The 15709-nt window shown below is 46.5% G+C and overlaps 1 protein-coding gene across 1 annotated transcript in view; it reads right to left on the bottom strand.

Moving 5' to 3' along the window:
* Positions 1-1228: 1228 nt before the first annotated feature.
* The window catches only part of GNL1 (G protein nucleolar 1 (putative)), a 35665-nt gene continuing 21184 nt past the window's right edge, over positions 1229-15709 (bottom strand). Inside the window, exons 3-12 of the mRNA XM_083492201.1 lie at positions 14666-14802; positions 13665-13816; positions 12158-12229; positions 8461-8659; positions 7906-8001; positions 6540-6737; positions 5109-5287; positions 4712-4874; positions 4182-4322; positions 1229-1661 (exon numbers count right to left, since the gene is read on the bottom strand). Coding sequence (XP_083348327.1) covers positions 1375-1661; positions 4182-4322; positions 4712-4874; positions 5109-5287; positions 6540-6737; positions 7906-8001; positions 8461-8659; positions 12158-12229; positions 13665-13816; positions 14666-14802 — 1624 coding nt within the window. The 3' untranslated portion in view covers positions 1229-1374. The remainder of the gene's footprint in view (positions 1662-4181; positions 4323-4711; positions 4875-5108; positions 5288-6539; positions 6738-7905; positions 8002-8460; positions 8660-12157; positions 12230-13664; positions 13817-14665; positions 14803-15709) is intronic.

Here is a 15709-nt window from a genome sequence, read left to right as displayed (position 1 = left end):
ACTATCCTTGCCTCTGGGTCTGGTCTTGACCGGATGGATACTGGAATCAACAAGGGAAACCCACATGACCTGAAGGTGTTGCTGGGCAGTTTAAAGCAATATCAGAATGCTATTAAAATCAGTTAAAATGATTTACATTCTTTATACAGAAAAAATGCAAGCTGGATCAAAACAGTATCCTGGCAACACACCTCCCCCCTGCCCAAAATCCAACATGAGACGGAGTCCTGCAGGCCTATATAGCAGGGCTCAGCAAAACGCAACCAGGGGCCTTGATTTATTTAAAAAACACTCTACTTTTCTGCTGCCATATCCTTCCTTTCTTCCATCATGAAACTCAAGGTGGTATACGTGTGGCCTCCTCCCAAGACCCAGGACTGCTTAGCCTAGGCAGCAATATGTCCTACAAGCCGACGTCATTCAGTCTTGGGTCCCTAGATGTTGTTGGACTACAACTCCCATCATCCCCGGGGCTCTTAGTCAACAAGGACCCAACTCTGATGAACTCGGTCTTAGGATGGAGCCTGCAAGTAAGTGTAGGAACCTCTGGCCCTCCAGATGTTGCTGAATTACAACCCCCATCGGGATCAGCAATCGTCATCTATGGCTGTGGATGAAGGAAGGGGGATGCTGCCATTGAGAAGAAGTTGAAGGCAAGGTACTCTCTCTATCTCCAGTGATAAGCACCAGAGCAGCCTGTCCAGTAAAGACATGGATGAAAATGCTGAGGCACTGAGTGCTTCTGATCCAAAACATTACCCTTTTCCAGCACACTCCATTGCTTTCCATCCCTCTCCAGTTTTCCATTCCTGCTGTCAACCAGCGCCCCACCCCCACAGCCAGTTTTCTCTATCCACAGACCATGTCCAGTTCTACTTGCGTGGCTTTGGCTATCTTTCCCCCCCACCTAAAAATTTATTGGACATACGTAACCAGTGGAGCTGCCTCAAGGTTACTGGTACCTCCCTCTCTTCCTTGGAGGAAGGGTTCCATTTTGGCCACATAAAGGCTGGCAGCTAGGAAATTGAATTGGCTATTTGTATACGGGATTTCCTCAGACAGGGTGGGGTCACAAAGAGAGGGTGGCTCTCGCCTTCATGTCCTGATTGCGAGTTTTGCAGAAATGCCTGGATAGCTGCTGTCGGAGCCAGAGAACTGATGGATGTCAGGCCGACCCTGCATTCTTATCCCTTGCCCTATGCCCTCCCCACAGTGATGGGAGGTGCGCCAGGAAATAAACATCACCTTTATTGATATACAGCGGCTCTGGAGCTTGAGAATGAACATGGGGTGGGGGGGGGTAGAGACGGGAGCAGAATGGGGGAGAGGAGAGAGCCATCCATCCCCTCTCAGTCTGTCCATCAGGGGAAGCTGCTAACATTCATCCTCCCCAAGCAAAGCAAACAAGTTCCGGCCAGCAAACTTTCCCTTCCTAGAAGGGCCAGGCTGGCTAGGCCCGCTCTTGGGCGCCGAGTGCGGTTCTTCTTCCTCCTCGCCTTCTTCGTCTGCATCCCGGTCTTTCTCGTCATCCTCTTCTTCTCCCGAGCTGGAGATTTCGTCTTCCTCCTCTTCCTCCTCCCCAGAGCTGCGCTTGCCATCATGGCGGTGGGCCTCTTGCAAAGCGGCAATCTCAGCTGTTTCAGGGTGGTGTTCCCACATGGCTGAAGGGGAGAGAGAGGAGACTGTCAGAATCACAGGAATTGCCAAGGGTCAAAGGTCACCCAGTGAAAGCCACTAAGGTGGTAAATTTCATATTCAAGTAAAACGGTGTGGGGGACTGTCTCCTGAAAGTCTCAATTTCAGATTCCACGACTGTATATAGACATTTTGTCCCAACACACATCACTTTACACTTGTTTACGCTGAACTGCATTTGCCGTTTTACCACCCATGTGCTCAGTTTGGAGAGGTCCGTTCGGAGCACTTCATAAATCTTTGATGGTTTATTATTATTATTTTTAATAATTATTATTTTTATTTATTAATGCAACAAAAAAAGGAAAACACAAATAGAAAATTACACACAGGAATAACAATAAACACAATTTTTTTAACAAACAATAAAATGTAAGTTGGTCTTAAGAAGAGTTTGGATTTGATATCCCACCTTTCACTCCCTTTAAGGAGTCTCAAAGCAGCTAACATTCTCCTTTCCCTTCCTCCCCCACAACAAACACTCTGTGAGGTGAGTGGGGCTGAGAGACTTCAGAGAAGTGTGACTGGCCCAAGGTCACCCAGCAGCTGCATGTGGAGGAGCGGAGACGCGAACCCGGTTCACCAGATTACGAGACTACCGCTCTTAACCACTACACCACACTGGCTCTCTTAACACTATAGACCCGACCTCCCGTCTATTCCTTATTTCAATTTTATATTACTTATTGCCAATACACACTTTTATCATAATTTAACTCATTCTTAATATACTTTAACTCTCATGTCTAACTTGCAACTATTACTGAAATTCCTCAAATGCTGCAACAGAATTTAAACTACTGTAATTATATTTCAAATATTCAAATATTCATAGAATCATAGAATCATAGAGTTGGAAGAGACCACAAGGGCCATCGAGTCCAATCCCCTGCCAAGCAGGAATTCTTTGAAAACCTCCCATTTTGAAACAAATTCCTGTTTTGGTTTATTCTTTATTTTTTCTGATAGACCATCTAATTCTGCATATTCTGTCCGCTTTTATATCCATTCATGTACAAAGGGAATTTCAATACTCTTCCATTTTGCCGCGATTCCCAGGAGATAAGCCTCTGGTTTACCTCTAACTCCAGATCATTTACGAACAAGTTCAAAAGGGCTGTCACATGGAAGATGGAGCAAGCTGGTTTTCTCCTGCTCTGGAGAGTAGGACAGTAAGACATCTGAAGGCAATCCTGTTTAGGTAAGTTTTTAATGTTTGATGTTTTATAGTGTTTTTAATATTCTGTTAGGAGCTGCCCAGAGTCATTGGGGAAACCCAGCCAGATGGGTGGGGTATAAATTGATGACAATGTTGATGATGATTCCTTCCAGTAGCACCTTAAAAAAGGTAAACACCTTAGAGACCAACTACCGGTAAGTTTGTTGTTGGTATGAGCTTTCGTGTGCATGCACACTTCTTCAGATACACAAAAGCGCATACCAACAACAAACTTCATTGGTCTCGAAGGTGCTACTGGAAGGAATTTTTTTATTTTGTTTTGACTACAGCAGACCAGCAAGGCTACCTACCTGTAACTAGATGATGATGATGATGACCTGAACCAATGGATTCAAGTTACAAGAAAGGAGATTCCAATGAAACATAAGGAAGAACTTTCTGACACTAAGAACTGTTTGACAGTGGAACGGACTCCCTCGGGAGGTTGTGCACCCTCCATCACTGGAGGTTTTAAAGCAGACGTTGGATGGCCATCTGTCATGGATGCTTTTAAATTGAGATTTCTTATTGCAGACTAGATGACCCTCAGGGTCCCTTCCAACTCCACAATGCTATGAAAAGTACAGGTCCCAAAGTTGAAACTTGGTGGCTTCACTTTCTCTACCTCTTCATTCGAAGAACTGCCCATTTATTCCTACTCTCTGCTTCCTGATAAAGGTAGAGGTAAAGGGACCGCTGACCATTAGGTCCAGTCGTGGCCGACTCTGGGGTTGCGGCGCTCATCTCGCTTTATCGGTCGAGGGAGCCGGCGTACAGCTTCCGGGTCATGTGGCCAGCATGACTAAGCCGCTTCTGGCGAACCAGATCAGCGCACAGAAACACCGTTTACCTTCCCGCCGGAGCGGTACCTATTTATCTACTTGCACTTTGACGTGCTTTCAAACTACTAGGTTGGCAGGAGCAGGGACTGAGCAACGGGAGCTCACCCCATCGCGGGGATTCAAACTGCCGACCTTCTGATCGGCAAGTCCTAATACTTAACCTTAATTCCTGATCCACCACAAAACCTCTTCTTCTTATCCCATGGCTGTTAAGCTTACTCGGGAGTCTTTGCTGAGGCACCTTTGTCAAAAGCTTTTTTGGAAGTCCGAGTACGCTATGTCAACCAGATCCCCTCTCTCTACACACTCGTTGACATTGAATTCTAATAGGTTTGTGAGACAGGACTTTCCCTTGCATAGCTCCTGCTGACTGCTTCAAGTGAGGCTTTTATAAGCTTGATTATTTGATCCTTAACCACAGGTACCTTTCCTTGCAGAGTAGCCCGGAGGCCTCATGCAGACACAGAGGCGCCCGTCCACTGCCAGGCGTAGGAGGCTATTGGCTGCTCGGTAGACGTCATTGCGGGCTCCCTTGGCGGTCTTGTAGCCGCGCTTCTCAGCCCAGGCTAAAAAGAGGGTAGAGATGGTGTGAGAGTTCACAGACGTATTGACAATGCTCAGCCTTCCTGCTAAATCAAGGGTTGCCAGCATGGTGCCCTCCAGACGTCATGGACCCCACCCACCTGCATTATCCCAGACAATTGGCTGTGCTGAGTGAGGCTGGTAGTTGCTATCCGTGGCAGGGTTTTTCCAAACTGGGTCTCTGGCTGTTTTTGGACTACAACCCCCATCATCCCCAGCTAGCAGGACCAGTGGTCAGGGATGATGGGAGTTGTAGTCCAAAAACAGCTGGCGACCCAAGTTTGGGAAACCCTGGTCTACGACATCTGGGTTGGCTACCCTGTGCTAAAGGGCAGCGCCATGCCCCTGCTGCACCCTCGCTGCACCCTTTTACCTTCGCAGACATCCCAGGCGCACCATGGGGGCTCAGGTTTCCCATGTTCGGCATCCGGATGTTTCAGCTTGAGCAAGGCTTGGACTGGAATTCGGCTGGCCAGGAAGCCCACAGAAGTGTAGGGCTCCTGGATCTGGGAAATAGGGTAGATGCCAGCCAGGATCTAAAAATGAGAGCACAAGGGCACACCTGTTACAGGGCTTGCAGATCCCATCTATTACTCCGTGGAAGCAGATTAAGACACAAGAGATTTCCTTTCAACCAATGTGAGACCAACCAGACTTTTGAGTTCTACTCCCCCTGCTGAAGAAACAACACAAATGCCATCTCCCACCTTGTTCAACCTCACGCCCTCTCCCCCAAAGCCCCAGCAACAAATCCCTCCCAGATCCCTTACCTGCTGTTTTCTGTCCACAAGGGAGGGGAAGATGAGCCCAGGGCAGTCGCACAGCTTGACTGTGGGCGTCAAGAAGTAGGTCTGGAAATACTTGGTGTGGCCTGGAGTGCGGGAGACGCTCACCACCTTGCGGCCCACCAAGCCATTTATGAGCGAGGACTTGCCCACGTTGGGAAAGCCTGTGAGGGAGGAAGAGGTATTGGAGGTCTTCAAGCAGAGGTGGGCAATTGTATGTTGTGGATGCTCTGGTCATGGATGTCCTCTGAGGTCTACCTCCAAAGGTATTTATGCTGCACCACTGGTGCATGTGGGGCCTCACAGTGAGGCAAGTCCTCACTCCCAATGAGCTTTAAAATCTGAACGTTTTCAAGCTGGGCCTGGAAAGTCATTTGTTAGGGATGCTCTAGCCCTGCATGTCCTGCATTAGCTACCCTATAAGGTTCACCGGTTTATTTATGCTGCACCCTTGCTGCCTACAGGGCCTCAAGGAAAGGCAACGCAGGTGGGTCCTCACTCCCAATGAGCTTTAAAATCCAAAACAGGCAAGTGGGGAAACAGAGAGCAGGGGGGAGGGAGGAGAGGTAAGGAAAGTATAGAAGGAATGTGGGCAGATACCACTGCATTTGCCTAAAGCAAACTTTCTCAACCTGTGGGTCCCCAGATGTTATTGAACTACAACTCCCATCACCCCTAGCTAGCAAGGCTGGAGCTCAGGGATGATGGGAGTTGTAGTCCAACAACATCTGGGGACCCACAGGTTGAGAACCGTTGGCCTAAAGGTTGGCTGCAGTGACAAATGAGGACTATGAGGATAAACCAAACCAAAGACCATACATAAAAGGAAGGTTTAGAGGAGGGATTTGAAGGAAGGGAGAACTGTGTCATCAGGTACCCATTCAGGAAGGCAATAATATAATATAAATATATAATATAAAGAGCAGCAAATGAGGCAATCATTTAATAAAGCTTATTTCTTTGTGGGACGCAGGTGGTGCTGTGGGTTAAACCACAGAGCCTAGGACTTGCTGATCAGAAGGTCGGTGGTTCGAATCCCTGTGACACGGTGAGCTCCCGTTGCTCGGTTCCTGCTCCTGCCAACCTAGCAGTTCGAAAGCAAGTCAAAGTGCAAGTAGATAAATAGGTACCGCTCCGGCAGGAAGGTAAACAGTGTTTCCGTGCGCTGCTCTGGTTTGCCAGAAGCGGCTTAGTCATGCTGGCCACACTTAGCTGTACACTGGCTCCCTTGCCAATAAAGCGAGCTGAGCGCCACAACCCCAGAGTTGGCCATGACTGGACCTAATGGTCAGGGGTCCCTTTACCTTTACTATTTCTTAAGCAAGTACTTATATAAGCATCGCAGCCCAACTTAAGAGTCAACACTCAACAGTTTCTAGCTGGATGTCTTTGTCCACCACCAGAGGGCGCACTCACCTACACAGCCCACTGTCAGGATTCCATCCTTATAGATTTCCTGGGAGAAGCCCCCGGCTTCCATGGCCACATCCGTCTGGTGCTCCACTAGTACAGCTGCGCTTTCGTCATCGTCGTCCTCTTCCTCCGAGTCCTCAAGCGGCAGGCGAGAGGTAGCTGCATCCCGCTCGATTTTCTCCTTCCAGCTGCTCAAGTCCACTGGAGAAAAGAGGAAAGAGATGCCAAAAAAAGACTCATAACAAGCAGTGATGCAAACAGTACCACACAACCCATTTTTTAATCTAAGGCTGAAATCCAATGCACAAATCCAAGCACAGGTGTAATTATGTGGGGCTTACTTCCGCTTGAAAGAGAAGGAAAACTGGGCTGCACAAATATCGTATCAAAACTTTGTTGGGACTGTCTTACTCTCAATGCCTAGATTAGCCGGAGGGAACCTTAGAGCAGACACAGGCCTGGTCCATGTGCTATGTTAGTTATGGGTTAGTGTGAACACATAAGTACATAGGTGGTACTGTGGTCTAAACCACTGAGCCTCTTGGGCTTGCTGATTTGAAGGTCGGCAGTTCGGATCCCTGAGATGGGGTGAGCTCCCGTTGCTCTGTCCCAGCTCCTGCCAACCTAGCAGTTCCAAAGCACACCAGTGCAAGTAGATAAATATGTACCGCTGCGACAGGAAGATAAACAGCGTTTCTGTGCGCTCTGGTTTCCGTCACGGTGTCCTGTTGCGCGAGCAGCAGTTTAGTCATGCTGGCCACATGACCTGGAAAGCTGTCTGTGGACAAACGCCGGCTCCCTCGGACTGAAAGCGAGATGAGTGCCACAACCCCATAGTCGCCTTTACCCTTTTACCTTCCCAGAGGGAAGATCATGGCTACTTTGCTCCTGCTCTAGTCCTGATCCTGCTGCACTGCTGTAAGCTAAGCTATGGTTTGGTAACCAAGGTTTGCTCTTGGTTTACAGGCCTGTGGTTTGTCTCAAAGAAACAAACCATGAGCAAAGGTTCAGATGTCACAGTAAACCAAACCGTGGCTTATCTCACAGTAGCACAACAGCAGCAGCAGCAGCAGCGGAGGTGGAACAAAGCAGCCATGATCTCTCCAGGAGCCTTCACCTTCATGCTAAGCCATGCTTTGGCTCAGTACTACATACAAACTGAGCCACAGAGTGCCTCTCATTATTTCTGAGGTTCCATTTGCATGGGCTAAAGAAGCTTCAGGATCAGAAAATGCGGCTTATAAGCAGGATTGAGTTCTGGGCGCTTTCCTTGCAAATAGGTGCTGACCTCCAGAAGAATTTTAGCCCTGGAGTAAAACCAACTCCGCAGGGGTAAGCCAAGAGCTCAGAGTGACGCATGCAAACTCACCTCTTCCAGCCACGATGCTCTCGCAAGCGCTCAGCAGCTGATCGGGCCCCATGGCTCTGCTCCAGCCCTTTCGACGCTTCCGGCGTTTCTTAAAAACTGACGAGAGAGAAAACCCAGAAAATCAAGTCCTGGGAGCCAAGATTTCACCCAGCAGCAAAGTAAAGCCAACGCACCTCTTCCTTAAAAAGTAGTTGGATCTAAAGATTCAGAAAAAGAGAGGCAGGCAACCAAAGCAGCACCTTTGGCTTCCATGCAGTTTAGGAAGGCAAGGAAGTCAAAGGGGGTGTTTACATGTTGACTTATTGCTTTGAAAAAACAGATCTTTAATTTCTGTGTTTTATCTTTTGAGTTCTTTTCTATCTCTTTCTTCTGATTGTTTTCACTTGTTTTCTCTCTCTTTTTCTTTTCTCCTCCTTTCCTTTTTCTCCTCTTCTCTATGTTTTTTGATTTCATTTACATTTACGTTGGATTAAAAAAATATATATTTGGCATCAGTCTTGTGTCTCTTTTTTATAAACGCTAATGCAATTTATTGGAAAAAGAACAAGAAAATACCAGTGCTGGGATCTTGGTCCTGTTGCGGATAGGAAGTGAAGCAGATCACGTGGATTTCGGGGAAGCGGCTCTTGAAGTAGTGCTTCCAGGCCACCACCAGGGATGGGGGAGCCAGGTCAATCTTGTTCAGTACCAGGATGAGGTTCCTCTTCATCTGCTTAGTCACAAAGTCATAGAGGGCTGGGGAAAAGTTGATGACCTGGGCAGGAAGGGTTGGGGAAGGGAGAACCAAATTAAGTGAGAGGTCCCAAACAGTGAGGGCTAAGAATATGTATTTCTTCCTTCTTTCTCCTCTGTGATATAGATGTGATTAGAATGTAAAGGTAAAGGTCCCCTGGATGGTTACGTCCAGTCAAAGGTGACTATGGGGTTGCGGCGCTCATCTTGCTTTCAGGCCAAAGGAGCCAGTGTTTGTCCACAGACAGCTTTCCGGATCATGTGGCCGGCAAGACTAAACTGCTTCTTGCACAACAGGACACTTTGGCGGAAACCAGAGCGCACAGACACACTGTTTACCTTCCTGCTGCAGCAGTACCTATTTATCTACTTGCACTGGTGTGCTTTCGAGCTGCTAGGTTGGCAGGAGCTGGGACAGAGCAACGGGAGCTCACCCTGTCTCAGGGATTCGAAACGCCAACCGTCCGAACAGCAAGCCCAAGAGGCTCAGTGGTTTAGCCCACAGGTGGCAAGATGCTTTTGGCCCAGGGATGGAAAGATGACAAGGTCCCTACCAGATTGGAATGGCAGACTTAAGTTGATGTACTATGCAGAGATGGCAAAAATGACCGGGAAAATCAGAAACCAGGAAGACCAAAATGTTAACAAAGAATGGGGGAGATTTATTTGGCAGTTTCCACTGTAAACAATTGAACTCAAATAAACACTTGTAATGTAACAAGGACTTTGGATGTAACGAACAATCAAATAATTGGAGTGACTTAGAATATGCAGTTCGAATCCCCGCGGCGGGGTGGACTCCCGTTGTTCGGTCCCAGCGCCTGCCAACCTAGCAGTTCGAAAGCACCCCCGGGTGCGACTTCCGGTCGGCGCCAGCGCTTAATGGCGGTCCTTGCCTCGAGCTCCGAGGCAGGACTGCTCCGTTGGTTCGGGTCTGACCCGCTACGGCGAGCGGGGGACCCCTAAAATCACAGGCGCAAAAGCCTGTGAGCAAGGAGACTCGGTGGGCACGTTTGCGCCCCCCGGTATCGCGAAAGAGCCTTTTTAAAGGCTCCGGAGTGGCATCGGGAGTGAGCGCAGTGCTGAGAGTCGCAACCCAGCCAGCGGAGTGAAGCCGCGTCGCCATTAACGGAGAGCGCCGATTCCTTCCTGAATCTGAAATTCGACTATAATACTCGTGAGTAGGACTGAGCAACTTAATTGGGACATCTAAACTGAATTTAGAAATTCGGCTGAAAACGGGGAAAGGTATAAATTAAGGAAGTCTGCCTCCCCCGGACTGCATGACTTTTAAAGCAACGGAAAAGTAGAACTAAGTAGGAGAGCCTACCCCTTTGGGGTGAGTCAAGAAAAAAGGGACAGAATAATAATTTCCACGATTTGGTAAAAGAAGTTTTGAGCTGGAGTGTAAGAGTGGATTTTCAGAAGTTTTTTGCTGTATCTAAACCCCCCCTCCCGGACCCGGGAGCGTCCTGTTTCTGAGCCTGTTGAAAAGGAAAGGAGTTTGACAGCTGTCAAAAGCTGTCAAACGGGCAACTTAAGGGAGAAAAGCTTGTTATTCAAGACCTCTCTGGATTAAATGTGATACAATTGAACTTAAGTGGTGGAAACAAAGAAACAAGTAATGAAGTAAGAGACTGTTGGGAAAAGGCTACTAAGTAATCAGATTCCCCCTAGGGGGAATTCTGAGACATTACAATGGCTGCAGATGGAAATTTACTAGCTGAGATAGAAAGAACATTCTATCTTTTGGGAATTTTACAAGAACAGAGTCTTGCAATGAGTAATCAACTTGCGACCTTGACTTCTGGAACAAGCATTTCTGCTGAAGGTAATGAGGAACTGTATGAGAAAAAATCTGCAGCTGAACTGGAAGAGATATCGCAAGAAGTGGAGACAAAACAAGCAAAGGAGAGAGCACCGATGGAAAGTACCAAGCTTCTACAAGTGGTTTATAAACAAAAAGATTTTTGGATTACATGGATTACAAATCTGCAAAAGAAGCGAAAGATGAAGGAGGAAGCCCCTGGAATATTTGGAATTCAAGAACTTAAAGGAAAGAAGAAATATGACTGGGGCCTCCATCTTGACCTCGAATATGAAGGACTGGTGGAGCTTTTGCAGCAGTTGTCTTTAAGTGCTTTGGAGGGAACAAAATCTCGCTTGATCGTGACAGAACTCCTTAGAGATCCAAAGACCAACATGAAGGACTACCAACAAAACCGGCGGAGAGGAATGGAGAGTGATTTAATGGCCTCGGACGTGAGGAATCCAGGCTAAGGACTGTCATTTTGGGTACATATTTGGAAGGGACAGAAACCGGGGATGGGAAGGGGAAAACAGAAATTTGTGTTTTTTCTTTTTTTATTTTCATTTATGGGTTCAGTCATTATGTTTATATTTTATAAAAATTGTGAAATCGATGGAAGGGAATTTGAGTCCAACTTAGGATAAGAGTTAAATTTTTTATAAAAGATGTAATATTAATATGGCAAGAAGGGAAAATGATAACTTGTTGACATAATTATGGGAATTGGGATGCAGAAGACTAACAAATTTAGGGAAACTTAAAAGAAATCGATTTGAATAATCAGACTGAGGAGTTGCTGAGGAGGTTTAAAACAAGGATGCAGGGAGGGGAAGGTATGGGGAAGTCCGAGAGATAAGGTTATGAAAAAATGGTTATGAAATTATACATGTTTATATGTTTGTATGTCTATGTATGGTGTATTGTTTGTCTATATTTTGTGTTTAAAAAATTAATAAAATTTTTATTAAAAAAAAAAACGAAAGCACCCCCGGGTGCAAGTAGATAAATAGGGACCGCTTACTAGCGGGAAAGTAAACGGCGTTCTGTGTGCGGCTCTGGCTCGCCAGAGCAGCTTGGTCACGCTGGCCACGTGACCCGGAAGTGTCGCCGGACAGCGCTGGCCCCCGCCCTCTTAAGTGAGATGGGCGCACAACCCTAGAGTCTGGCAAGACTGGCCCGTACGGGCAGGGGTACCTTTACCTTTTAGAATATGCAGTAAAAAATGACAAGTACGGAACCCATGGAGGGAAGTCTAAAGATTCGAAAGAATCTTGTGTTTGTTTGTTTTATCTGTGATTCTAAAAGTAAATTTTAATTTGTAAAACCAAATAAAAATTAATATTAAAAAAATAGAATGTAGTGGCAGGTGGGGGTGACTTTATACAAAATGCCATTCCACATTGTCATGGGAGACACTGCCCCCAGGACCCAGAGCATGTGGCTCCCGAAGGATTTTCCCATTTTATTCTTAAGTGGTTCTTAGCTAGGAATTCACATTAAACTGCTACACTAGGACCACTCTTGGGGCATGTAGAAAAATACTTTTTTGGGGGGAGGCTGCACCCCAGGGACTCAGCCCTAGAAATTGTCCTCCTGTTTAGCTAGTTAAATCACATTAAAGGATCTGAGAAACCAGGTCAAAGGTCTGCGCAAACAAGGTCTATCAAGAATGAGCCACCAGTCATCAACAGAACCGCAAAATGTCCTTACTGGGTGCCGGATGTCTGTAATGAGCAACACAATGTCGGACATCTCCAGTACACGCCACAGCTGCCTCCATGTCTACAAGAGAAACCAGGAGATTAGAAAAAGGCCTGTGTAAGATTACACTAGGCCTAAGCAGATTAAAAGGACCCCTTTGAACCTGGGTCACAATGCTCAAAATCAAATTGGAGTCAGGACTGGTATCCCAGCAATCACAACTCCCCAAGGCTTAATTGGCACTTTGGAGCAGAATCAGCAAACGGCATTGTGTTTACACTGCACCAAAAACCCAAGAAAGAAAGAAAGAAAGAAAGAAAGAAAGAAAGAAAGAAAGAAAGAAAATGAAAAAATGAAAGCACATAGGAAAAAGCATGAAAGCCGCGTGTTAGATTGTCATGTGTGAAAATCGCACATGTTGTCTCACTGAGTGCACGAATCCTGGGGAGCTGCTGTCAACTGCATCCTTTTCATTGCTTGTACACCCAGTGAAATATGCACATGTGCAATTGCCACATGATTCTCATGCTATTTTCTGCACAATAGCATTTCCTGTTTAGAAACGGCATAATATGTGAAGCGAATATCCATGGAAACAGAATTAGGCGTTAACTAGTATTAATAGTTTCTTAAAGAACTGGAGGCAAAGGAAACAGTGCTGGTTCATACGGTGGGGGGAATCAAAAATCTGCAGTTGGGTGCAATACCTTTATAAGGGCCAACGTAAATGCCATAAAATAGTGAGCAAACTTTCACATTCTCCAGGACTCTGTTTGTTGAACTGAACATTAAGCAAAAAAGGGATGGGGGGGGGAGAGAGAAAGGAGCTGGTTTGATGATCTAGCTACAACCTGCATTTAGTCACAGCTTTTTGATAGAGTGTAGGAGACAAATTGGATTAGGCTGGATCAGGTCTCAAGTTACACCGGGGGCTGCAGAGACAAAGGCCACATTCACACCATACATTTACAGCACTACAATACTGCTTTAAACAGTCTTGACTTCTGCCAAAGAATTATGGGAGCCGTAGTTTGCTAAGGTTGCTGGGAGCTGGTAGGAGACCCCACTATTCCCCTCACATAGAGTTACAATTCCCAGAGTGGCTTATGACAACCAGTCCCTCTTCAGAGGGAACTCTGGGAATTATAGTTCTGTGAGGGGAATATATTGGGGTATCTCAACAACTCTCAGCACCCTTAACAAACTGCAGCCCCCAGAATTCCTTGGGGAGAAGCCATGACATGTTAAAGTGGTATCGTCGTGTTTTAAAGGCATGGCGTGAATGTGGCTAAAGAAACACAACTCTTTGTCGCCCCAGCTCTTGCCCCAAAATAGCTGAAACCCTGAACCGTACAAGCAAAGTTAATTACACAAGACAGCCAGTTACAAATCCTTTTTCGACACTTGACTCTGGCTGCATGAAAGGAATGGACTGGTGGAAAAGATCACTCCACTCAGCTCCAATACAGCTGAACCATTCAGCCTGACTTTCCTCTTAAGGGTTTTAAAGGCTCACCTCCAAATTGTGCTCAAAGTAGCTCAGCTGGCTTGGTGGGAATGTACTGTAGATATTCTCGAGATATTCCCGAAAACACTTCTCCTCTCGGGCTAAGAGCTGGTCCTTGGTCATCTGATAATTCCAGGGCGGGCGTTTTGGAAAATCCAGTGCTGAGAAAGGTTAAGGATCAGTTGGAAGATATAGCCAATGTCTTGCGAGAGGCAGGAGAGAAGTTCTAAGGGGGAAAGCTACATCTCGCATCAAGAAGCTTCCCTGATCACTCCTACTCCCATCGATACTTTTCACCGATGGCTACCATTTGGACAATCCAAGAAATATAGAGCCTTTCAGAAAGCCAGGACAAGGCTGACATAATGATAAGAACAGGAACATAAAAACTGAATTGAGTAGAGGCTTACTGAACCGATGGAACGTGGGCAACATGGCAAGTTGGCAGGCCATTAAGGAGATTTAAACATGCATGCAGGCACATTAATGTTATATATATATATCAAACCAGGGCTGCCATAAGTCCGGAATTTCCTGGACATATCTGGGATTCATCCACCAACAATAGCATCCGGGTGGAATTTTCAGAAATCGGTTTAAATGTCCGGGAAAATCCAGTGTGTATTGCAGCCCATATCGGAAGTGTTGATTTTTTTGCGAATTCCATAAAAAATAGCTCAAAAACTTATTTTTTGGAGATTTTGCAAATAAAGCTCAACAACTTTGGCAAAAAAAAAAAAAGCTCTAGATTTTCTCTTTAAAATATGGCAACCCTTTATCAACCTATTGTTTAGTGATACGGGGAACTTTCATACTCAATTCCCTTTTTTCCAATTGGGCCCATTTTTAGACCACCTGCATATGGTGCTTCCATAGGGCAAAACTGTCTGCTGCCTCCAGAGGCCAGGAGGGGTAGTGCTTTACAGACAGAGGGAGAAAATCTTCTTTAGCATTTTCCCCTATCAGCCGAGACTCCCCAGGAATGCCTTAGCCAGATCCCCTTTGCTCACCTGAACCAGTTTTATAAACGTCTTCTATGTCCACCTCTGTCTCAACTTCTGGAGCAGGCTCCAAGATCTTCTCTCGGGCAATCTTTTTCCTCCGCTCCACCTCCTCTCTACTCTCCCGGTCAAAGTGCAGCCGGTATCTGTCAGGCAGAGGGCAAGCAGTGAAAGCAGGAAAGATCAGGCAGGAGCTAAAAGTAAAGGGCCACCCTTGGCTGAAATTCGCTGCCCAGCTTCCCACCCGAGGCCCAGAACCGGGTACGTCTTGCTCTGTGTCAGGATTACAGTGATTTAAGCAATACACGAAGGACATACGGTCTTCAAACAAAAACATCTTGGAGGTCCCAGGCCACAGAGAGGTTAGGCTGGTCTCAACCAGAGCCAGGGCTTTTTCGGCTGTGGCTCCAATCTGGTGGAACGCTCTGCCACAAGAGACTAGGGCCCTGCGGGACGACATCTTTCCGCAGGGTCTGCTAGACAGAGCTGTTCCACCAGGCCTTTGGCCAAGGCACAGCCTGACCCCCTCCCTTTGCAGTCCTCACAGAACTCTAGCCCAATGGTTGCCATTAACCTGATTTGAACTGATTTTATAATGAAATGATTTTAGAATGTTCTATTACAGTAGTGCCCCGCAAGACGAATGCCTCGCAAGACAAAAAACTCGCTAGACGAAAGGTTTTTTTGTCCGCGATTTGCCTCGCAAGACGAATTCCCCTATGGGCTTGCTTCGCAAAACGAAAACGTCTCGCGACATTGTTTCCTTTGTGTAAAAACCGTTAAAACCAAGGGTGCTTAGCTTGAGCAGCTGCAGTTGCGACTTGGCTTCGAGGAGCAACTGTTAGCACGTGGTTTGGTAGCCTTTTATCAGACTTTGCTCACTTTTGAAGATTTTCCAAAACTTTTCCAGAACTTTTCCAGAACTTCTCTTTCATCCATTTGGTAAGTTAAACTTTTAAAACTTTTTGGGGGGGTTTTGGATTTTGGGTTGGGGTGTTTGGGATTCAAGGACTTGGTGTTGGGAAGGGGTTTGCGATAATCTGGGGGCTTGTG

Source organism: Podarcis liolepis, assembly GCF_965112155.1.
Source record: "Podarcis liolepis genome assembly, chromosome: 2".
Lineage (NCBI taxonomy): Eukaryota > Metazoa > Chordata > Lepidosauria > Squamata > Lacertidae > Podarcis > Podarcis liolepis.
This window is presented reverse-complemented; position numbering and strand designations above follow the sequence as displayed.